Genomic DNA, 23,947 nt, shown 5'->3' with positions numbered 1-23,947 from the left:
TCGCCTGGAAGAAGTCCTCTGACAACGAACTTCCCAAGAAGGGCTCTGCTCTGCTGTGCTGGATCAATGATCCCAAGCCCTCCCTGAGAACAAGGAAGTGTGATGACCGACCAAGCCACCTTGGCTCGGGCAATCTGAGTGTCACGACCTGACCAAAGGAAGTTCCCGATCAGCCTCTCTACCTGGCTGATACAAGAACTCGAGAAGATCCAGCACGAAGTGATGTACCACATAGTCGCCAACAGCACCTGATTGGCAACTACTACTCTGCCAACCAGCGAAAGGCGTGCTGAGCTCCAATGTAACAGCTTTCTCCTGATGGACAGGAGAAGCGGAGCAATCTGCTGCTCGGGGGACAAGTCTAGGCCAACCTGACAACCCAAGTATCGAACTGCAGTCTCTTGGTGAATCCATCTAAAACCCTCTCCTGACATCCAATCTGGCACAGGAGCACAACAGAAGGCTTTCTCCAGCTGATCAGTGCGCCCGATGCACAACAGAAGGCGCCAAAGCCTGCTCACATCTGTGTAGATTGGCCTCCTGGCCCTCTAAGTACAAGGCTGAGTCGTCGGCAAACTCAACGTCCAAAAGCTCATCTCCCCGTATAGGGAGTGCAAGGCCCCTCAGACCAACCTGCTGTGACACCGAAAATCTGCTCATCGCCTCTGCATAGATAAGAAAGAGAAAGGGGGCAAGGGGACAACCCTGTCTGACCGAACGTGGAGCATGAAGCGCTCCCCTCTACCTCCTGCCAAAAGCACCTGACTGTGAGCCTGTCTGTACAAAGCTGACACCCCTCTGATCCAAGCATCTGAGAAGCCCATCCTGCGTAGAGTGCCCTCTAGAATGTCCCAGTCAACTCTGTCGTATGCCTTCTCAAAATCGAGAAGAAGAATCACAAGGTCCTCCCCACGGAGCCGTGCCAGGGCAGAAGCCTCCCAGAAAGTGAAGATGTTGTCAAGGATACTGCGTTCCTTGACAAAACTTGTCTAAGTCCCATGTATAAGGCTCTCCAAAAGTAGCTGAATCCTCAAACTCAGAGCCTTGGCAAGAATTTTGTAGGCTGAGTTGAGGATGGTGATGTGGCGCCACTGTCGAATCTCATCCAAAGAGCCACCCTCCTTTGGAATGAGGTAAATCAGGCCCTCACTCATGCTGTCCGGCATCACTCCTGTGTACAGAATGTACTGAAAGGCACTACAAAGATCTGGGCCAAGCAGGTCCCAGTACTCCAAGAAGAAACTGGGAGTCAGCCCATCCTCACCTGGACAGCTAGCACGAGGTAGGGCCCTAAGAGCCGTGTGTAGCTCCTCAAGCTGAAGAGGCATCTCCAGCCTTTGGCGCATCTCCTGAGGGGGCGTGAGGAAATGGGGCTGGAGCAACGAGGGCAACGGGCAACGAAAAAGCGGGGTTGTAGCGGGCGGGGCTTCGTCCTGGCTGGACTGGGCGTAGGCAGCGCGTAGGCAGGCAGGCAGCGCACAGCTGGGGCAGCGCGAGGGCGAAGGCGGGGGGAGGGGCTATGGCGCGGGGGGGGGGGGGGGGGACGCGTAGGAGCAGCAGCGAGCCGGCCGGCTTTTGGTGTAATTTGCAGAAATTGTAGGAAATATTCACCATGTATGCTTAATGTGGGAGAACATGTATGTATAATCCGGAAGCACTTGTGCATGTAGGTCTCCTTCCGTTGCAAAATTTCCTCGTGTTTGGAAACGACCAAACATGAGGAAGCAGAATGAAAAGGCGGACGCCTTAGAAGATGCAGTTGAAAAGTGCAAAGAGGAAATGGACGAAACCATTAATAAGATCAACCGCCACCTGTTAGGGACAATAAAAATGCTCAAAGATCACGTTTTGGCCCAAGAAAGCAAGATCAATGCAATGGGAGATTGTGTGACGGCACAAGACGAAGAGATTGCGTCACTCAAGAAGGAGCTCGCTGAGGCATGATCATGAAACACGCTTGAAGAGGGAGAATGTCAACCCTTTGTAATAGAAGAACTCAACACAATCAAAGAGCAAATGCAAGCCATCAAAGAGGGGGAAGAGCGGCATAAAGAAATGACGACTTCTTAGGTGGATGCTATTACAAAGACTCAACAAAAAGTAGACGAGGCTGAGAAATGGATTGAGGTTGCCAAGAAAGGAAAAAGCAAGGAAACAACATCCACACCCACCATTATCAACTTGACACTAGAAGAGGAGCAAAGAAGACATGTACGCTCTCTACATGTGAGAATTTGGGGCCTTCAAGACAAAAAATGTAGAATACGAGTTGAGTGGCTCACACCTCTCGAGTTAGCAGCGCCTAGATGGATGTGGGCCTTCACGCGACTGGAGGTTCTCATCATAGTTCGGGTTTGTTTAAAGACTGTACCCTCCCTGTTTTTCAAGCTAAAGGGTGAGGGTCGCTTACACTGAGTTGCTGCAGAGGCCCCACAGGTGGCAGAGTGCTGTTTTCAGAGGATTCGAGTTGTGGCATCTGTGGGAGGACTTGTGTCTTAGATAGTTACCCTGCAGCTCTAGAGACTGGCCGCTGGAGGCTGTGGGCTTGTGAGAGCTGTCCACTGGCACGAGTGCAGTGGGATCGTGGAGAGTGGTTTTGGAGGGACCCTTTGTCCTCAGTCGACTATCCAGGTGTCCCTTTCTTTCAGTGTACTGTTCGCCTGGGACGACACATACTTGTAGCACGGTGAGAGGCTCGTCCTGCTGCAACACCTCATTGGTAGGAGGAGGGTCTCACAGTTGAGTTCTTGTCAGCTTTTTGGAAGAGGTTGTGGGACTCCTGACAGCCGCGGTGAGTCACTTTGTTCAAGTGGCTGGTTGCACATCGAGCTAAAGCAGTTGGGAGCTGGCTAGTACATAGTGGTCTCCCGGCAGCATGCGTAGCTTGTGACCATCCTGTGGACAGTCAGCATCATTGTCTTTGGGATTGTCCTTTGGTACAACAGGTTCGGCTTCGTGTACTTCGGTTGATGCCAGCTCTATCCACGGCATGACAATACACTTGGGGGGCAGTTGCTTGGTCCACTCTCACGGGCCCGAAACTTCAGTTTGAGCTATCCTCCACCAGTTGGATGATAGTGATGCAAGGGGGTCGACTTACACTCCAACTTGCTACAGAGCTTACTCCACAGGAGTGGTGCAGTGAGAGAGAGGAGTGTTGGGAGCTCATCAGCGGCCTGACACTCTGGTTCATGTGGCGGGCCCGTTGCTTCCGCATGTTTGAGGCTCGCCCTGTACCACCAGCAGAGACTGTTCGAGATCTTTGGCTAGAGCTGATCCATACTCTTAGAGGACAGTTCGAGAGACTCCAGGGCAGCTCCGATCGCATGCAGGAGCGCAGAGAGGCTTTCCTTCAACTCTGACGCCCTGGGCCTTTCTTCACCATGGTCCAGGGTGTGATGAGATGGCACTACTGCCCACCTGTGTGGCTCTTTCCTCCTCCCATCTCTTGATTTAGCCTCATTGTACATATGTTGTTTTTCACTAATAGAGTCTCCCCCTTATGATTGTTGTAGTCCTCTCTAGCGGAGGTGGTTGTAGCCCCAAGGGTAGTTTCAATAACTAATAGAAGGATCTTTTTCTCGGGAAAAAAAATGAAAATGTAGACGAAGAGGTAACAGGAATCATGGCTTTGATGGCGGTGCATGAGTCGATGCACTCAAGGGCTTGGAGAGTGGGCAACAAGAAAAATGGGAGCAAGGGGGAAAACTCGAAAGAAAGTTCATCCTTCGTTTTCCCTCCATGGAAGCGAAGGACTTTTTGAAGAAGAGACCAACTCTTAAGAAGACGGGTATCCTTCTCGGGGATGACCTTACCCTCTCACAGGTCGCCCATATGCAAGAGGTAATGCCAAAGATTAGAGCGGCAAGGGAAAAAGGTAAGATTGCTTTTTACCGAGATGGAAGTGGGGTGATATTGTAGCTACGCTCCACATGACGGTGTGAGGCCTATGGGACCACACTCAAAGTTGCTACATGGAATTGTAATGGATCTATGCGTCTTGATGTGGGTGCTTTTGAGGAGAGTTTTACCGGGAGAGATATCATCTTTTACTCTGAGACACATCAGGCCCCTGGGCAGTCTATACCTGACATTAGTGGATACAGATGGGAGACAGCCTGTAGATTGGAGACATGATCAGAGCACAAAGGGCGGGGTTCAGGAGTAGTGGCAGTGTTATTCAGGGAGGAGCTGCAGCCACTCATACATATAGCCCGCATGGATGAGCAAGCTAGGTACATGTGGGTGAGATTGAGAGCAAGAGCAGAGACTGGTAGATATCTCTACATCGCTATTTGCTACTTTTCCCCCAGTACGTCAGTATATGCGCCACCGAGAGGACATTCCGCCTTCTCTATTTTGGATGATGACATATGGGAATTCTCTAGAGATGGTGGCATTATCATTCTAGGGGACTTCAATGTTAGGATTGCCCATCATCAGACAGTATTTTATGATACTTCAGAGAAGATGCTCAAGAGCTGGATGATGGTGAGACGGGCCTATCCAGAGTATCACAGGATGGGGAGCATATTGAGTATGGACAACAGTTGATAGAAATGGGGATTGCACATGGATTGGCCATCTTGAACGGCCTACAGAGATTTCCCGCTACGGGAGGATTCACATGCTTTTCACACAAACATGGAGCCAACACAGTGGATTATATCATGGCACAGCCGAGCATCATCTCTACTATCCAAGATCTCATAGTTGGGCCCAGACCTGTTGGGGTGGCAGTGGATGACCATCTCTTTCCAGCGCAGTGTAGCACACAGTCCACAGGTAGCAGCCCCTACTTGCTACACCTTCACTTGGGAGATGGATTCTGTATACATAGACGGGATCTACAGACGCCTACCACTGAGGAGCCAGGGCGACCTCTGGAGCAGCTTACTACTATACTGACAGAGACATTACATGATACAATAGCAGAGGCATACCCACACACCCAGCCTAATTAGAGACGTCGTTCTGGGAGTATGCCTTAGAACATCTAGTATGATGAGGAATGCGGCCAGACTAGAGCTAGACTTCAGAGGGAGGTGCTTTTTGGAGACATCACTCACAGACAGTCACAGATTGACTTCCGACGCCTAGTACGGCAGAAGAAGAGGGCATTTTTGGCTCGACTAATGCAGGATCTATACCAGCTATTCTTGTGTCAGGACTCGCGTGAGGCATGGTGGCTCTTTTATGAGAAGCCCCCCCCTTGCCATTACCTCTCCTGAGACTTGGGGTCAGTATGCATCATCTTTGTACACAGTTTCTAGACAATCGCCCCTCCCCAACCCCCCGATCCATGCCCATGCACATGTGCTTTTCTTACGTCTGAGATGGTGAAGAAGGCCATTGACAGGATGAGAACTGGGAGAGCATATGATCATGATGGCTTAGTGGCTGAGCATTTCATACAGGCCAGAGATGTACTAGCAGAGCTTCTAGCAATTATGTTTAACGGTGCCATGTGTGAGGGCTTGCCTGATACTTGGAGCCTATCTACGATTGTACCTATCTTCAAGTCGGGAGATTCTATGGAGCTTGGGAATTATCGCACTATCATGATTGGACACGCATTGGCACGGTTGTACGTATCCATTCTTGAGCAGCAGCTGAGTACATGGGCAGAGAGGGAGAGAATGTGTGCAGCTGGGCAGGCAGGGTTCAGGAGAGGTTTTTCTACTCTTGACCATATCTTGACACTAAGGGCCATCATCGAGGAGGGTAGATCCCATGGGAGATGGAACTATTGTAGCTTTGTGGACTTCCGCAAAGCATTTGGCACACTACCCAGAGCTAGATTGATGCGCAGATTACAGGAGATGGGAGTACCACAGCTCTCATTTGGGGGATCATGGCATTATACAAATCAGTAGTAGGGCATGTACGTACCTTAGAGGGTCCATCTACACTGGTTCACCCCACTATTGGGGTGAAGCAGGGCTGCCTGCTCTCTTCTACCCTATTTGGTATTATGTGGATGAGGTTTTTGACTACATTGAGAGAGATGGTGGTAGAGGTGCACCACTGGTAGGGACATGGATTCCGCTATTGTTATATGCTGATGATATTGTGTTGATCTCCAACTCTCTAGAGGGGATGCAACGTCACTTGGATGCTTTGCATAGGTTTGCCCATGAAAGTGGTTTGTTTGTTAACCTTGGTAAAACCAAGGTCATGTATTTAATACGACCCACATTGGATCAGGAGGTCAACGCCCGCATTCACATATGGCTAGGAGAGAGTGGAGTATACAAATGCTTACACATACCTTGGAGTGGTTTTTAGTGGACCAGCTTTTTCATTGAGGAGAGCAGTCGAGACTAGATTGACCAGAGCCCATTCGGCATTGGGTAGATTGGAGAGGATGTGTTTACAGGTTCAGTTTCAGGAGCCTCGGACGAAGCTCTGGCTCTTTGACACATTGATGGCTTCTGTATTGCCCTATGGAGGTGGGATATGGGGGCCTTCATTGGATCATCATGGGAGGACATGTCGCACTGATGGGTGGGGGGACATGGAGAAGCCTCTAGTCTCTATGATCTCGCGGCTCATTAGAGCCAAGGCTTCAGTACCACGTGCCATTAGAGATTCCTGGGTTTGTTTTTGCTCGAGCTGCGCAGACACAGAGAGGCTGATGAGAGGAGAGGCCAGCCAGTCCCAGAGACACATCAGAGACTTCTTTAGAGCAGACATTGGACACCCGGAGGAGCTACTACCACAGCAGAGCTTGTCGCCTCACACTAGAGGCACACTGATCGACTGAGCAATTGAGTTGGGGAGATCCAGACGTCCACGATTGCGGAGGACTACACACCATCGACGGAGGTTACATCAGAGGATTCAGATAACCTTGCCCCGACATGAACGACGCCCGGTCAGACTGCTCACCATGGAGGAGATTGATGAGACCCGCCAGTGACCGATGCTGGATCTCTTGTGACTTGTGATTTAGCTATCCCAACTAGCTGCTTAGTTCACACCAACCAGTTTAGGATTGCATAGTATTTTATTTTATTTTATTTTATTTTATTTTATTTTGTTACTCTGACTTTGTATCAGATCCACCCCATTGTAACGCTCTGGTCTCATAGGTCATTTTGGCCTTTTGAAGACGTTAATATAACATTTAATTTCTCTCTCTCTCTCTCTCTCTCTCTCTCTCTCTCTCTCTCTCTCTCTCTCTCTGCCCCCGAAAAAGAAAAAAAGCCCCCCCCCCCCCCCCCCCCCCCCCCCCCCCCCCCCCCCCCCCCCGGGGCCCGGCAACAAAAAAAAACCCAGGAAAAGCCATCCACCCGCGTGCACTTACAGATAATTTTTTGGTTGGTCATTAACTATGCCAAATCAAAATGGAACAACAGAAATAAACAGTATGTGTTAAGGCGCAGGTCCTTTTATGTTTTCAAAACCATTGTTTGGACTCTTTGAAAATTGAAAACTGGAATCTGAGATAGGGAAGTTGGGATGCATGAGGCTTTAGTTATGAAAGATAAATATTGGAGGAGGATGCACTGTTATAACATGTGATTCCTTTGGCTTGCAAGGAAAGCTTGGACTGCTTGGAAGTGATAATTGAGATGGAAATTGACTAACCGAAAAAATTTCTATTTCTGGAAAACTGGTCCCTTTTCTTTAACAGTGAACTACACCACGCAAATCATTTTGTTTACGACCCTTCATTGGGTGATATTGCCTAAGATTATATGTTCATAAGCTATATTTGGACCGAGCCCTTGGTCTTGAATGGCAGGATCATTTTCTAAGAACAGTTAGTCAGTTCCTTTACAGTGAAATGTAGGAGGGTGATAAGATTTTAAATTATCACTTTGTGGACAGCAAAGCCTTGCGAAAGAAATTTAATGTCTTTGGCAGCTGGAAACCCTATAGCCCTCTTTAAGGCTTAAGTGGGTGTAGACGGGGCATGAAGGAAAGAAACAAAAGAGATGACATAATGAACTCATGGACTGTTTGTATATTGTCTATTTTACCTTCTGCTATGTGACCAATCACCACTTAGGGCAATGATTTCTGTACTGAAACAGCTCATGACGTACCATCATGCTGTAATGGAAGAAGTCACCCATTGCTGTTCACTGCAAGTTAATTTTAATCAAAGCGAAAGTTAGTTTAGAGGTTTTAGCTTTAGTTTTAAGCTACTTCAACAGAAGAGTTGAGAGAAAAGAAAGAAAGAACGTATCAATGTCCGCAGGCAAGTACCCAGACTGGAAATTAGTTTAGAGGTTCCAGCTTTAGTTTTATGCTACATAAACAGAAGAGCTGAGACAGAAGAAAGAAAAACGTATCAATGTTTGGAGGATGCCAACAACACAGCAGAATATTTAGTTGAAAACAAGTCTCATTGTGAACACGAAATATAGATGCAGGTACCCAAGTATGTTATCTTGATAGAGCTGAAGTATCAAAGATGGTACAATAACGAGAGCTCTGGTTGTAGGTTTCCTTCTATCTCCCTTTTTTGGCTTTTTTTTTTTTTTTTTTTGCAGCGTGTGTGTGTGTGTGTGCGTGTGTGCGTGCGTACGTGCGTGTGGGAGAGGGGAGGGATATTGTCTCACTTTTTTTATTTATGTATTATAGTCTCTCATGGGATCATGTATTCTGAATCTCTGATATTCTCTGCTAGAGCTTGTGAATACATTAGCAGTGACCCACCCATGCTATCAAGATTGGTATTGTGCTCTTTTTAGAATCTCTTGGCAACCATTCCTCATCAGTGTCATCTCCTCAAAGTAACTTCTTCATAAGTCAGTGGCAGCTTTAGGGCATTCTGGAGGATGATCTTTTGGGTGCTTCTCTTATCTTGTTTTCTAAATGGAAAGTCTGGTCTCTGGCAATGGGTAAAACTTTTAAATATTTGATGTTTTGAGGGGCTTGAACTGTTTCTCAAACTAATAGAAGCTGTCTCACCTATACATGATCTGTAATTTAACAGTCCTCTGGTCTGCCTTTGTTAACAGTACCCCATTTTGAGAAAATGCTCTATGATCAAGGACAGCTGGTAAATGCTTACTTGGATGCCCTATGTATCACAAAAACTCCAGTTTATGCGAATGTGGCACGGGACGTTTTGGACTACTTGAAGCGAGACATGCTTGATCCTGAAGGAGGTATTTACTCAGCAGAGGATGCAGACAGCTTAGAAAGAGAGGGACTTGCAAGGAAAAAGGAGGGTGCCTTCTATGTGTGGACTAGTCAAGAGGTCAGCAAATAAAACACCGGCACTGTTCTGTATTGTATCTCTGAGATGTTTCAAGCAGGGGTGACTTTGAGTATTTCTTTGTTTTATTATGAGCTGCATCAACTGACGTACCAATGAATTTACTTTCACTGTCTTTCAATGAAGATTGAAGACATTTTAGGCAAGGAAAATGCGGAGCCTTTCATGAAGTTTTACTATGTCAAACATAATGGAAATTGTGATCTTGCTCGGCTTAGTGATCCCCATGGAGAGTTTGTTGGGAAAAATGTACTTATTGAGCGTATGGAGCTGGAGGAGCTTTCTGCAGCCTTTAAAAGACCTGTAGAAGACTGTGCTGCATTATTAGGATCTTGTCGCACAGATCTTTTCGATTACAGATCAAAAAGACCACGCCCCCACCTTGATGATAAGGTACTTGAAATTTCATTACCCTTGAAAGACATCATAATATCAAGAAACAGTTATTTTCCTGCTTGAGTGACAGTTTACTTAAATGAGGGAGCTGGTGTCTATTACGATGTTGTTAGATGGATTTGCTCTCTTTTGGTAGGTTATTGTTGCATGGAATGGTCTTGCAATATCAGCGTTTGCCCGGGCTTCAAAACTGTTGACTGTGGAGCCTAAGGGAATTTCACACCATTTTCCTGTTGTAGGAACAAATGTAAGAGCTTTTGTGCAGATACCCGTGGTTTTACTGCATGGATATGTTTGTAATCAAGTTTGCTTTGTTGTCTTTGCATAGTTAACTGAATATTTGCACATTGCGGAAAGAGCATCCTCTTTCATAAAAGGGAAACTTTATGATGATGCAACCAAACGTCTAAGAAGGAGCTTTAGGAAGGGACCCTCCATGGCTCCAGGTTTTGCAGACGACTATGCTTTTCTTATAGCAGGCCTCTTGGACCTATTTGAAGCTGGAGGACAAACCAAATGGCTTGCCTGGGCCCTTGAACTTCAAGAAACCCAGGTAAAATCTTCATTGTACAGTGTGATTGTGACGTAGTCCATCGCATTATGAGACTACTAACAGAACGTACTTGTGATGTCTTTCTGCACTGAATGTTTCCATTTCTAATGCCCCTTGTTGTTAAGTTCAAATTAAGGCTACATCGATTATGGTTTATAGCTCACAAGCTTGTGTAGATTCAAAAAACCATTAGCATTAGTGTGCTTGTTAACCGCTGCTAACCGTCTATCCACTTTATGTGCACCATTGGGAGACTCTTAAGACTGTAGAAGACAGTCCACTTGCTAAAGGTGGCTCTGGTAGTCCAAAGCTGCTGAGACTAACTTCAAGATGTGACTGTTGCTTTTTTCTTTTTCCGAGAAAAAGATCCTTCTATTAGTTAATGAGAACTGCCCGTAGGGCTACATCCACCTCTCCAAGAGAGGGCTACAACAAGAATGATGGGGAGACACCCAGTGAAAAAAAGAAGCATATGTACAATGAGGCTAAATCAAGAAATGGGAGGAGGGAAGAGCCACACAGGTGGACAGTAGTGCCATCTGAGCACCCCCTGGACTATGGTGAAGAAAGGCCCAGGGCGCCAGAGTCCAAGGAAAGCCTCGCGGCGCTCTCGCATGCGGTCGGAGCTACACTGTAGTCCCTCAAGCTGTCCTCTGAGAGTATGGATCAGCTCTAGCCAAAAGTCACGAATAGTCTCTGCTGGTGGTACAGGGCGAGCCTCAAAGATGCGAAAACAGCGGGCCCACCAGATGAACCAAAGAGTCAGGCCACTGATGAGCTCCCAACACTCATCTCTCTCACTGCACCACTCCTGTGGAGTAAGCTCTGTGGACCAAGCCGCTGCCCCCCAAGTGTACTGTCGAGCCGTGGAGAGCGCAGGCATCAGCCGAAGAACTCGTAGCCACACCTGCTGGGCCGAGGGACAGTCCCAAAGACAATGCCGCTGACTCTCCACCAACTAACTGGTCACAGGCTGCACATGTGGCCGAGAGACCACTATGTACAAGCCAGCTCCCTACTGCTGTGGCTCTGTGTGCAACCAGCCACTGAAACAAAGTGACGCGCCTCGGCTGTCTGGAGTCCCACAGCCTCTGCCAAAAGGCTGCCAAGAAATCGACTGTGAGGCCCTCCTCCTGCCAATGACGTGCTGCAGTGGGGCGGGCCTCTCTCTGTGCGGCAAGTATATGACGTCCAAGCCGAACAGTGTACTGAAAGAAAGGGACTCCTGGGCGGTCTACAGAAGAGAAGGGGTCCCTCCATAGCCACTCACCAGGATCCCACTGTACTCGTGCCAGTGGACAACACTCCCAAGCCCATAGCCTCCAGTGTCCAGTCTCAAGAGCTGTTGGGTCAGGGTCTATGACGCAAGTCCTCCCACAGATGCCCACAACTCGAATCCTCTGGAAACAGCACTCTGCTACCTGCGGGGCCTCTACTGCAACTCGCTGTAATCGTCCCCCACCCTGGAGCTCAAAGAACAGGGCTGGGACAGTCTCTGAGCAGGCTCTGACTGATATGAGAACCTCCAGTCGAGTGAAGGCTCCCATCCACCTGGGTGCTACTGGCTCGAGAGGCGTGAGCCACTCAGCTGGAACTGACTCTGAGATGTCCCGACACATGCTCTGCACCCCTCTCATGCCCTGCAGCTGGAGACCCTGCACCTCTGACAAGCCTGTGAACTCTAGCCAGTCACCTAGAGAGTGCGCTCGACCTGCTGCCATGGGACCCCAAGAAACATGAGGCCGACTCCCAACCAAGTGGCCTCTCTGAGTGCTAACCATGGCGTTCCAGACGAGGGGCTGTCGTAGGCGCTCCTCCATGCACGTCGGCTGTCTCTGCTCTAGGCCACGTCGTAAGAGCTCCCAAGATCGAAGCAAACTCACAGCGAAGCGGTCCTCCAGTCTCCTGCTCAAACCAACTCGGCGCATCTCTGTAAAGATCCATCTGGTCGAAGGTTGCCAAGGGCCTCCTGACTGAGGCACCCTGGCACGAAGCCTCTGCAGCAAGAACTCCTTCCAGGGCTCCTCGCCTGGAAGAAGTCCTCTGACAACGAACTTCCCAAGAAGGGCTCTGCTCTGCTGTGCTGGATCAATGATCCCAAGCCCTCCCTGAGAACAAGGAAGTGTGATGACCGACCAAGCCACCTTGGCTCGGGCAATCTGAGTGTCACGACCTGACCAAAGGAAGTTCCCGATCAGCCTCTCTACCTGGCTGATACAAGAACTCGAGAAGATCCAGCACGAAGTGATGTACCACATAGTCGCCAACAGCACCTGATTGGCAACTACTACTCTGCCAACCAGCGAAAGGCGTGCTGAGCTCCAATGTAACAGCTTTCTCTTGATGGACAGGAGAAGCGGACAACCTGACAACCCAAGTATCGAACTGCAGTCCCTGGGTGAATCCATCTAAAACCCTCTCCTGACATCCAATCTGGCACAGGAGCACTGCCAACCGAGAAAGCCACTGTCTTTCTCCAGTTGATCAGTGCGCCCGATGCACAGAAGAAGGTCTCTAAAGCCTGCTCACATCTGTGAAGATTGGCCTCCTGGCCCTCTAAGTACAAGGCTGAGTCGTCGGCAAACTCAGCGTCCAGAAGCTCATCTCCCCGTATAGGGAGTGCTAAGCCCCTCAGACCAACCTGCTGTGACACCAAAAATCTGCTCATCGCCTCCGCATAGAACAGAAAGAGGAAGGGGGCAAGAGGACAACCCTGTCTGACCGATCGTGTGAGCATGAAACGCTCACCTCTACCTCCTGCGAAAAGCACCTGACTGTGAGCCTGTCTGTACAAAGCTGACACCCCTCTGATCCAAGCATCAGAGAAGCCCATCCTGCGTAAAGTGCCCTCTAGAAAGTCCCAGTCAACTCTGTCGTATGCCTTCTCAAAATCGAGAAGAAGAATCACAAGGTCCTCCCCACGGAGCCGTGCCAAGGCAGAAGCCTCCCAAAAAGTGAAGATGTTGTCAAGGATACTGCGTTCCTTGACAAAACCTGTCCGAGTCCCATGTATAAGGCTCTCCAAAAGTGGCTGAATCCTCAAACTCAGAGCCTTGGCAAGAATTTTGTAGGCTGAGTTGAGGATGGTGATGGGGCGCCACTGTCGAATCTCATCCAAGGAGCCACCCTCCTTAGGAATGAGGTAAATCAGGCCCTCACTCATGCTATCAGGCATCACTCCTGTGTGCAAAATGTACTGAAAGGCACTGCAAAGATCTAGGCCAAGTAGGTCCCAATACTCCAAGAAAAAGCTGGGAGTCAACCCATCCTCACCTGGACAGCTACCACGAGGAAGGGCCCTAAGAGTCGTGTGCAGCTCCTCAAGCTGAAGTGGCAGCTCTAGCCTCTGGCGCATCTCCTCTGTCACAAGACAAGGCATCTGTGCCCAAACCTGCTCCCTGCATGCATCCTGCCGCTCTGACTGGGGCTCAGCCGACAGTAACTCACGATAAAAGTCAGTAGCAACCGCACGCATATCCTTGGGCTCACAAACGACTGACCCATCGGGTCTCCTCAACTGATTGACCTTGGCATGCGAGTGCCGAGGTCCCACTGTCTCAAAGAAAGCACGTGTCACTCTGTCACCCACCTGAGTTTACTGAGATGCTTGTCGGTGAAAGGCAAACTCATGACGCCTCTCCTCTGTGCAAGCAAGCTCCTGTCAAGCCTGTTGTAACTGCTCCTCCAACCATGGACTGTCTGGATGCTGCTCCTGCATCCTCTGTAGTGAAGCAATGCCTCGTCTGAGACGCTGCTCCTCTCTCGCTGCAACCCGTCGAGCCAAAGACTCCCGGAGAGAAAAATGGCTAAGCTGAGCTAGGCCTGAGGCCACTCTGTCTGCAGGAAGAGCCTGGCTGTCCATGCCCTCTGTCCAGAGAGCCTATGCCCGCTCTCTGAGTGCTGAGTCCAACAAGACCCGCTCTGGGATGCGAAGCATCGTGCTCCCACTCCTCTGCCTGTCTGCCACTGTGAGGATCACGGGTGCATGGTCCGAGAAGGATGTCCCTGCCAGGATGCCCACTGATCCCCCCAAGTCACTGAAGTGATCACTAGTGTAGAAGCAATCTATCCGCGATAGATTTACTCCTCCCACTCTGCGGTCCGATCTAGAGAAAGCAAGACTCTCTGGAGGCCTCACAAAGCCAGAGTGCTGCCATGTATCCGAGACCCTCAAAGTCAAACAAAACCTCTCCCAAGCTGCTAACTCCACTCCATGCACAGTAGCATGGCTGCCTCCAATCCTGTCAGAAGGGTCCTCCAACATGTTGAAGTCCCCTCCTACACACCAATGGTCAGCCTGTGGCAGAGACTCAACAATCTGCGACCAAAACTCTGTGACTGTTGCTTTTAGCCGCAGTGACTATAAAAGTGTGCTCTGAGGGTCCTCTCTGGCAGATCAATGCCTAGTTGCACAATTGCAAAATGGACTCCCGTGACTTATCAATATAAAAGAAGTACCGAAAGGGGCACGTGACTTAGGGGCTAGTGCATTTGGGTAGAGACCTCCGCTCTACCGTATCTCGACTCAGGTTGTTCTGAAGTTCAAGTATAAACAGTTTCAAGGTCATGTATGTTCGCTATGGATTCACTGCCTTGCCAGTGGCTTGCCTGTTTTAGTGGTGTCAAAGATTCACCCGATTCTAGGATCTGATCAGAATTTTTGCAGCACATATCATGGATGCGGACAGAGAATCTGACCAAGAATACAAGAGCGATTTGGAAGTAGAGCAGAAGATTTTGACCAAGAATCTGATCCGAAAACTGAAGGGGATCAAGTTAATGAAGAATTAAATGATGAAAGGCATGTCAAGGAGGATGAGTTGAAGACACAGCCTGATGAACCTGAAGAAGATGATCTGACTCTTGCAGATCTCAGGGGGCAGATTTAGCTTAAGTCCTCAATGAACCAATCTCTTAGCTTCACGAAGGGTCTTCTTTGCGAAACATGTACAGAATCAACCGCTGACAGAAGTTTGCGAACAGTGGCAAAATGTCACTAACCAAATTCAAGTCGGCAATGAAGACTAAAGACAAGCCGAAAGTTCGAGAATCCACACCCTCCCATCTCATCTGAGGACATTCAGGAGGGGGTAGAGCGCTGGAGTCACGCCGAAGGCCATGAGACCATGAAGTTGCCATAACGTTTGGAAGGGCCTACATAGGGCAGGAGAACTTCCATATCATGCCGCTTGAGGGGGTGTGATTATTGATATGCTTTTGGGGATGCCTTGGTATCACAAGAATGATATTGTGGTTCATGCAAAAGCTCAAAGCTTCAATCAAAGACTAGCAAAGGCAAAGATGTGGTTAATAGGTTATTGATGTAAAATCAAAGGGCCGGTCAGTTCCTCAAAACACTCGAGGATCATTTGCAACACCTTCATCTCGTCGTGCGTGTTTTAAGACGGGAAAAGTTGTATGCGAAGCAAAGTAAGTGCGAATTTTTTTGCACGAACTTGCTGTTTCTGGGTCATGTCATCTCTGTCAATGGCATTCGCATTGACCCCAAGAAGATATGCGTTGTGCTGGATTGGCCTATTCTTCGCACGATCAGGCAAGTAAAATCCTTTTCGGGTTTTACGGGCTTCTTTCGAAAATTTATCAAGGACTGCGCTCGTATTGCCGAACCCTTTACCCATTTGTTAAAGGGTGTCCGAAGCAAAGAGCGTAGTGTTAGTTCGTTTATCCAATGGACGAACGACCTCGATCAATGTTTCCAAACATTGAAGAGACTTGTTACTATTGCACCAATGTTGCAGGTTGTGGATCGAACAAATCCTTTGTGGTGTAAACGGATGCCAGTGACTATGCAATCGACGCTATCCTATACCAGGATGGGCAGCTTGTAGCATTTGAAAGTCGCAAGCTCACAGACGTGCAGACACGTTATTTCACACAGGAGAATGAATTGTTGGCGGTCATTTATGTCTTGAAGGTTTGGCACCATTATCTTCTTGGTGCCCACCTCGTGGTATAGACGGACCACCATTCTTTGAAATATCTCTATGATCAGCCCGACCTTCGTGGTTGAAAGGCATGGTGGGCCAAACTCATGCAAGAGTTCGATTTCGAGATACGTTACAGTAAGGGTGCCACCAATATGGTAGTCGATGCCCTAAGTATAGGATCTCCGTGGTAAATACTCTTTTGTTTGCTGAAAGTTCGATTGATTTCTATCTTTCTCTCAAAGGACGTAGCCAAAATTATCGTCACTATGGTGCAATTTGGCAGCGAGTCCAAGACGGAATACATAGCCCGGAAAGCTATGGTAGTCCAGACACCCCTGGTTGAAAAGTACTCCATCCATAATGGATTACTTTTCAAGCAAGGCAAAGTGTGTGCCGATTCGAGTGTCGTGGTGCACCAAGTGCAGGACACCTTGGCATACACCGTATTTTGGCCTTGGTTTACCGGTAATCCTATTGGCCGCACATGAAAGCTTTTGCAGAAAAGTATGTACGGGAATGCACGCAATGTCACCTCAACAAAGCTGAACGTCAAAAGGGTGCTAGGTTGCTACATCCATGGCAAATTCCGGATAATAAATGGACAAGCATTTCTATGGACTCCATGATTGGATTACCTCAAATCAACTGTGGTCACGATGCCATTTGGGTCGTCGTTGATCAACTCGCAAAGATGGCGCAATTTATTCCTACATGTTCCACCATAAAGAGCCACGAGTTAGCTCAGCTCTTTGTGGAACATTTATACAAATTATATGCTTTGCGTGAGAAAATTGTTGGTGACCGTGATTCAAAATTCACAGGCAATTTTTGGCAAATGGTCTTCCAAAAATTGGAGACTCGTCTGTGCACTCAGATCACCTTGAAAGTGATGGACATACCAAACACATAAATCAAACTATTGAAGACATGCTACGAGCATACGCCTTTTGACGTCAATCTGATTGGGAACGCTATCTCCCACAGATTGAGTTTGCTTATAATAGTACAAAGTACTCAGCTATTGGCTAGAGCTCGTTTATGCTCATGTATGGTTATGTGCCAAACCACCAATCACCACCGGATTCAAGGGGATCAAGATGCAATCGGTAGCCGATTTCTTATGTGATATGCAAGAAATGCTCCAGATCGCAAACAAGAGCATGAAGACGGCTCAAGATTGTGCCACGTTTTACGTGAGTCAACATCGTCAACCTCGCGAACTCTAGGAGGGCATGTGGGTGAAGGATTCCAAAACGATCAGAACTGGTCCATGCTCGAAATTAACAGTCTGTTTCAGATTACAAAGAAGACCGGACAGAGATCACCAAACTCATACGCTAGGATCTGATTCAGCTAGATACCAGGAGCACATGGATACAGCCGACATAGGAGTGGGGCATGAAGATGGCCTTCTATAGAGAGCATCATCTCCAACTCAGAGAGGACGGTTTTGTGACTAGGCCTGCATACATGGATACGCACTTATCTCATGGGATAAGATGCGCTATTGGGCAGATACGCACATCCTCACATCAACTCCAGATCGAGGCTGGCCGATTTCGAGGGGTGCCAGCAAGAGCCAAGATATGTCACCTGTGTAACTTAGAGCCAGAGACAGAGCTACACAGGGGGAGAGAGGAGAAGGGGGAGCGGGAGCAGGAGAGAGAGAGAGAGAGAGAGAGAGAGAGAGAGAGAGAGAGAGAGAGAGAGAGAGAGAGAGAGAGAGAGAGAGAGAGAGAGAGAGAGAGAGAGAGAGAGAGAAATGAAATGAAATGAAATGTTATATTAACGTCTTTAAAAGGCCATAATGACCTATGAGACTTGAAAGTTACAAAGTGGTGGATCTTATACAAAGTCAGACTAACAAAATAACCTAACAACAGTACAAAATAAAGATATATACTATGGGGTCCTAAGTTAGTCGATGTGAGTCAAGCAAAAACTAAGCAGAAAAATGGGCGGCTTGTTGAATCACAAGAGATCTAGCATCGGTCGTTGGCGAATCTCATCAATTTCCTCCATGGTTAGTAGTCTGACCGGGCGTCGTGCATGCCTGGCCAGCATGCTCCGAATTTTCTATCGTAGCCTCCGTCGATGCTGTGTAGTTCTTCGCAGTCGCGGGCGCCTGGATTTCCCCAATTCAATCGCTCGGTCAATCAGTGTGCCTCTGGTGTGAGACGAGGGGGAGCTCTGCTGTGGGAGTGGCTCTTGCGGCTGTCACGTGTCTGCTCTGAAGAAGTCTGTGATCCGTCTTTGAGATTGTCTAGCCTCGCCATTCATCAGGCTATCTCTGTGTCTGCGCAGCTCGAGCAAGAACTAACCCAGACATCTTTGATCTTCGTATCCCATGACTCTTGAGAGTGGTCCAAAACCCTCTCTGAACAAGCAATGGAAGGGGCCTCGTATCTCCTAGTAGACGGGGCAGCGGCATGTATAATGTAGCTCTGTCTCAGGTTCCATGTTACACAAGGGGCATGTCCTGTCCTCTGCTGGTACTCCGCTGTATCTCCCAGTCTCAATCCGCAACTGGTGAGAAGTTGCGCGTAGCTGGCCAATAGCACATTGTATCCCATGAGACAAGTGGGTATCCATGTATCTGGGTCTCGCCACAAAACCATCTTCCGTAAGCTGGAGGAGGTTGTCTTTGTAGAAAACCATCTTTGTGCCCAATTCCTGTGCTGGTTGTATCCATGTCCTCATGGTGTCTAGCTGGGTCAGGTCTTGGCGGATGAGCTTGGTGATCTCTGATCGTGTAAGAGTGAGAGATGGTGCATCCAATGAGTAATGGAATGGTGGCAGCCTGTCTATGCTGAACCCATGTGCCTGAAACCATGATGTCATCTCCCCATACTAGCATGTTGTATCTCCTTGTATGGCTAACTGTCGAGAGGATTCAAGTGCTATGCGAGCATATCTGTCTCTAGGAAGTGCCCATGTGCGGTTTATGAAGGAGACTGATCTGGTGAGCGCCTCCACCACAAGTGGGGGGGCCGCTAGCTCTGCTCGGATAATGGCCCGTGGTACTGATGCCTCGGCTCTAATGAGCCGCGAGATCATAGAGACGAGAGGTTTCTCCATGTTCCCCCAACCGTCTGAGCGACCCGGCCTCCCGTGGTGATCCAGTGAAGGTCCCCATATCTCGGTTCCATAGAGCAACGCTGAAGCCACCAAGGTGTCAAAGAGCCAGAGCTTAGTCCGGGGCTCCTGAAACTAAAACTGCGAACACATCCTCTCCAATCTACCCAATGCTGCGTGGGCTCTAGTAAGTCTGGTCTCTGCTGCTCTTCTAAGTGAGAATGCAGGTCCGCTAAAAACCACTCCAAGGTAAGTGTAAGCGTCTATGTACTCCACAGTCTCTTGGCCGTATGTGAATGTAGGTGCTGACCTCCTGATCCACTGTGGGGTGGTATTAAACACCATAACCTTGGTTTTTCCCAGGTTGACAAACAAACCACTTTCGTGGGCAAACGTATGCAAAGCATCCTATTGACGTTGCATTCCCTCTGGGGATTTAGAGATCAACACTATGTCATCAGCATATAACAAAAGTGGAATCCATGTCCCTGCCAACTGAGCACCTTTATCCCCATCACTGTCAATGTAGTCAGAAACCTCATCCACATACATACCGAAAAGAGTAGGAGAGAGCGGGTAGCCCTGTTCCGCCCCAATAGTGGAGTGAACCGGTGTAGAAAGTCCTTCCGGGGTGCGTACATTCCCTACTACTGATCTGTACAATGCCATGATCCCCCAAATGAGTTTTGTGGGTACTCCCATTTCCTGTAATCTGCGCATCAGTCTAGCTCTGGGTATCGTGTCGAAAGCTTTGCGGAAGTCCACAAAGCTACAATAGATCCGTCTCCCATGAGATCTGCCTTCTTCGATGACGGCCCTGAGTGTTAGGATATGGTCAATAGTAGAGAAGCCTTTCCTGAATCCTGCCTGCCCAGTTGCACGTATTCCTTCCCTCTCTGCCAATCTACTCAGCGGTTGCTCCAGAATGGATGCATACAACCGTGCCAGTGTGTGCCCAATCATAATAGTGCGATAATTCCCAAGCTCCATTGGGTCTCCTGATTTGAAGATAGGTACGATCGTAGATAGGCTCCAGGTGTCCGGTAGGTCCTCACACATGGCCCGGTTAAACATAACTGCTAGAAGCTCTACTAGTAGGTCTTTGGCATGCATGGAATGCTGAGCGACTAGGCCATCATGATCATATGCTCTCCCAGTCTTCATCCTGTCAATAGCTTTCTTCACCATCTCAGCGGTGAAAAAGACACATGCGTGTGGGCATGGATCGAGGGGGTTGGGGAGGGGCGGCTGTCCAGGTTCTGTGTACAAAGATGATGCGTACTGTCCCCAGGTCTCTCTGGAGGAAATAGTGGGGGGGAGGGAGGGAGGGACTGCTCGTGAAAGAGCCGCCACGCCTCACGCGAGTCCCGACTTAAGAATAGCTGATATAGATCCTGCTCGAGTCGAGCCAAAAAAACCCTCTTCTTCCGCCGCACCAGGCGTCGGATGTCAATCTGTGACTGTCTGTGAGTGACGTCGCCCAATAGCACCTCCCTGTGAAGACTGGCTCTAGTCCGGCGGCACTCCTCATCGTACCAACTGTTCTGAGGCATGCTCCCTGATCAGCGGCTTTGCTGAGGCTGGGTGTCTGGGTATGCTTCTTCTGCTGCTTCATGTAATGTCTGTATCAGTATAGTAGTTAGCTCCTCCAGAGGTCGCCCCGAGTCCTCAGTGCATAGGCGTCTGTAGATTCCGTCCATGTATACAGAATCCGTCTCCCGTGTGAATGTGTAGCGAGTAGGGGCTGCTACTCGTGGCTTGTGTGCTACACTGAACTGGAAGGAGATGGTCATCGACACCAGAGCATGATCCACTGCTACCCCGACTGGTCTGGGCTCAATTGTGAGATCTTGGATACTAGAGATGAGAAGCGACTGTGCCATGACATAGTCCACTGTGCTGGCTCCATGTCTGTGTGGGAAGCATGTAAAACCTCCCGCAGCCGGAAATCTCTGTAGGCTGTTCAAGATGGCGAATCCATGTGCAGTGCCCATGTCTATCAGGTGTCGCCCATACTCAGTATATTCCACATCGTGTGATAGTCTGGAAAGGCCCGTCTCTACAACATCTAGCTCTCTTAGCATCTCCTCTGAAGTATCATAAAACACTGCCTGGTGATGGACAGTCCTAGCATTGAAGTCCCCTAGGATGATAATGTCACCGTCCCTAGAGAACTCCCATGTGTCATCATCCAAAATAGAGAAAGGGGACTGTCCTCTGGGTGATGCATAAACTGATGTACTCGGGGGAAAGTAGCAAATAGCTAGATAGAGGTATCTGCCTCTCTCTGCTTTGAGTCTCACCCACATGTACCTAGCCTGCTCGTCCCTGCGGGCTATATGTATCAGTGGCTGCAGATCCTCTCTAAATAACAATGCCACTCCCCCCGAGCCCCACCCTCTGTGCTCTGAGCGTGTCTCCTGTCTGTAGGCTGTCTCCCACCTGTATCCACTGATTTGAGGCATGGATTGCCCAGGGGCCTGGTGTGTCTCAGAGTAAAAGATGATGTCTCTTCCAGTAAAGCTATGCTCAAAGGCACCCACATCAAGACGCATAGATCCATTGCAGTTCCAGGCAGCTACTTTGAGTGTGGTCCCATAAGTCTCGCACCGTCATGTGGAGCGTCGCTCTAGTATTACCACTTTTCTGTCTCGGTAAAAAGCGATCTTGCCTTTTTCTTTTGCCGCTCTAATCTCCGGCATTACTTCCTGCATATGAGCAATCTGCGAGAGGGTGAGATCATCCCCGAGAAAGATGCCAGTCTCTTTAAGAGTTGGTCTTTTCTTCAAGAATGACTTCTTTGCTTCCATGGAGGGAAAACTGAGGATGAGTGCTCTTTCTTTTGAGGTTTCTCCACTGCCTCCATTTTTCTTTATGTTGCCCACCCTCCATGCCCTTGTGTGTGTCGGCTCATGAATCCCCATCAGGGCTTTGAGTTCTTTTACTTCTTCGTCCACATTGCCTTTGTCTTTAAGACCGCAAATTCTCACATGTAAAGCGCGCACCCTTCTCCTCTACTCCTCCTCTAGTGTCTGATTAATGATGTTGTTGGGTGTGGGCGTGGGCGTTATCTCCTTGCCTTTTCCTTTCTTGGCCACCTTGATCCATTTCTCGGCTTCGTCCGCCTTTTGTTGAGTTTTGGTAAGAACATCCACCCAAGAAGTTGTCATTTCTTTGTGTTGCTCTTCTCCCTCTTTGATGGCCCGTACTTGCTCCTTGATCGTGTCGATTTCTTCGATTACTGAGGGTTGCAGTTCGCCCTCCTCCAGTATGTTTCTTGATCGTGCTTCGGCGAGCTCTTCCTCTTGGGTCATCACTCGATCTTCCAGCGTGCTTATCTTGCTCTCTTGGATCAGCATGCGTCCTTCCAGCATGTTTATTGTACCCCAGAGGTTGCGGTTCATCTTGGTAATGATCTCCGTCATTTCCTCTTTGCATTTTTGAATGGCATCCTCCAGGGGGTCGGCTTTATCGTTCATCTTCCTCATGCTTGATCACCGTCCGTAAGGGTGTTAGATGTGCGTGTGCACCAACCCTAGCAGCGGGGCGGCGGCTGGGCGAGTGGGGGAGCCGGCCGCAAGGGAGTCACTAGATGCACGTGTGCACCCACACTAGCGACGGGCGCGGCGAGTGGTGGAGCGCGAGGCGGTATGGCCAGGGAGGAGCGCGAGGCTTACAAAAAATGAACTAGTTGTCTCAAAAACAAAAGTGAAAAGGGGGGGGAAGGGAGCGATGATTAGGTGCCCTCAACATGCTCAGCTGTGTGTGTGTGTCGAAAACAAAAGTGAGGGGGGGGGGGTAAAGTATGGTAGAGAGAGTGGGGGCGGGGGGTATAAAATTAAAAAAAAATAAAAATAAAAATTAAAGAGACTTCCTACGCATAGAAGAAAGAAAAAAAAAAGGGGAGGGGGGGGGGGGGGTTGTGCATGACATCCTACGCGTAGAGGAGCAAAAAAGGAAGGGCAGCGCAACGGGGGGCTGGGCAGCACAGGGGGAGAGAGGAAGCAGCAGCGGGGGTGCAGTGGGTCGCGAGCAGCAGCGGGGGTGCAGGGAGAGCAGAGAGAGAGAGAGAGAGAGAGAGAGAGAGAGAGAGAGAGAGAGAGAGAGAGAGAGAGAGAGAGATATGAAATTGATCCAAATCCTTTGATGTAGCCTCCATCAATGCTATGGTCCTCTGAAGTCATGGGCGTCTGGATCTCCCCAGCTCAGTCGCTCAGTCGATCAGTGTGCCTCTGGTGTGAGGCGACGAGCTTTGCTGTGGTAGTGGCTCCTCCATGTGTCCAATGTCTGCGCTAAAGAAGTCTGTGATGTGTCTCTGAGACTGGCTAGCCTCTCCTCTCATCAAGCTCTCTCTGTGTTGGCGCAGCTCGAGTAGAAACAAACCCAAGCATCTCTGATCCTCGTACTGCATGACTCTGGAGAGTGGTCCAAAGCCCTCTCTGTCTCTGAACAAGCAGTGGAAGCGGCCTCGTATCTCGTAGTAGACGGGGCAGTGGCATGTGTAGTGCAACTCTGTCTCTGGCTCCATGCCACACAGGGGGCATGTCCTGGCCTCTGTTGGTACTCCACTGTATCTCCCAGTCTCGATCCGCAGCTGGTGCTGAAGATGTACGTATCTGGCCAATAGCACATCGTATCCCATGAGACAAGTGAGAGAGAGAGAGAGAGAGAGAGAGAGAGAGAGAGAGAGAGAGAGAGAGAGAGAGAGAGAGAGAGAGAGAGAGAGAGAGAGAGAGAGAG

The 23,947-nt window shown here is 49.1% G+C and overlaps 1 protein-coding gene across 3 annotated transcripts in view; it reads left to right on the top strand.

Moving 5' to 3' along the window:
• The window catches only part of LOC147430184 (catalytics), a 143,653-nt gene that overhangs the window by 109,190 nt on the left and 10,516 nt on the right, over positions 1-23,947 (top strand). For all 3 annotated transcript variants that reach the window (XM_086494685.1, XM_086494686.1, XM_086494687.1), the window contains 4 exons: positions 8,976-9,217; positions 9,362-9,628; positions 9,768-9,878; positions 9,960-10,184. In XM_086494685.1, the coding sequence (XP_086350811.1) occupies positions 8,976-9,217; positions 9,362-9,628; positions 9,768-9,878; positions 9,960-10,184 (845 nt within the window). The remainder of the gene's footprint in view (positions 1-8,975; positions 9,218-9,361; positions 9,629-9,767; positions 9,879-9,959; positions 10,185-23,947) is intronic.

The sequence above is a fragment of the Adiantum capillus-veneris genome, chromosome 22 (assembly GCF_014529385.1).
Source record: "Adiantum capillus-veneris isolate H3 chromosome 22, ASM1452938v2, whole genome shotgun sequence".
Taxonomy (NCBI): domain Eukaryota; kingdom Viridiplantae; phylum Streptophyta; class Polypodiopsida; order Polypodiales; family Pteridaceae; genus Adiantum; species Adiantum capillus-veneris.
This window is presented reverse-complemented; position numbering and strand designations above follow the sequence as displayed.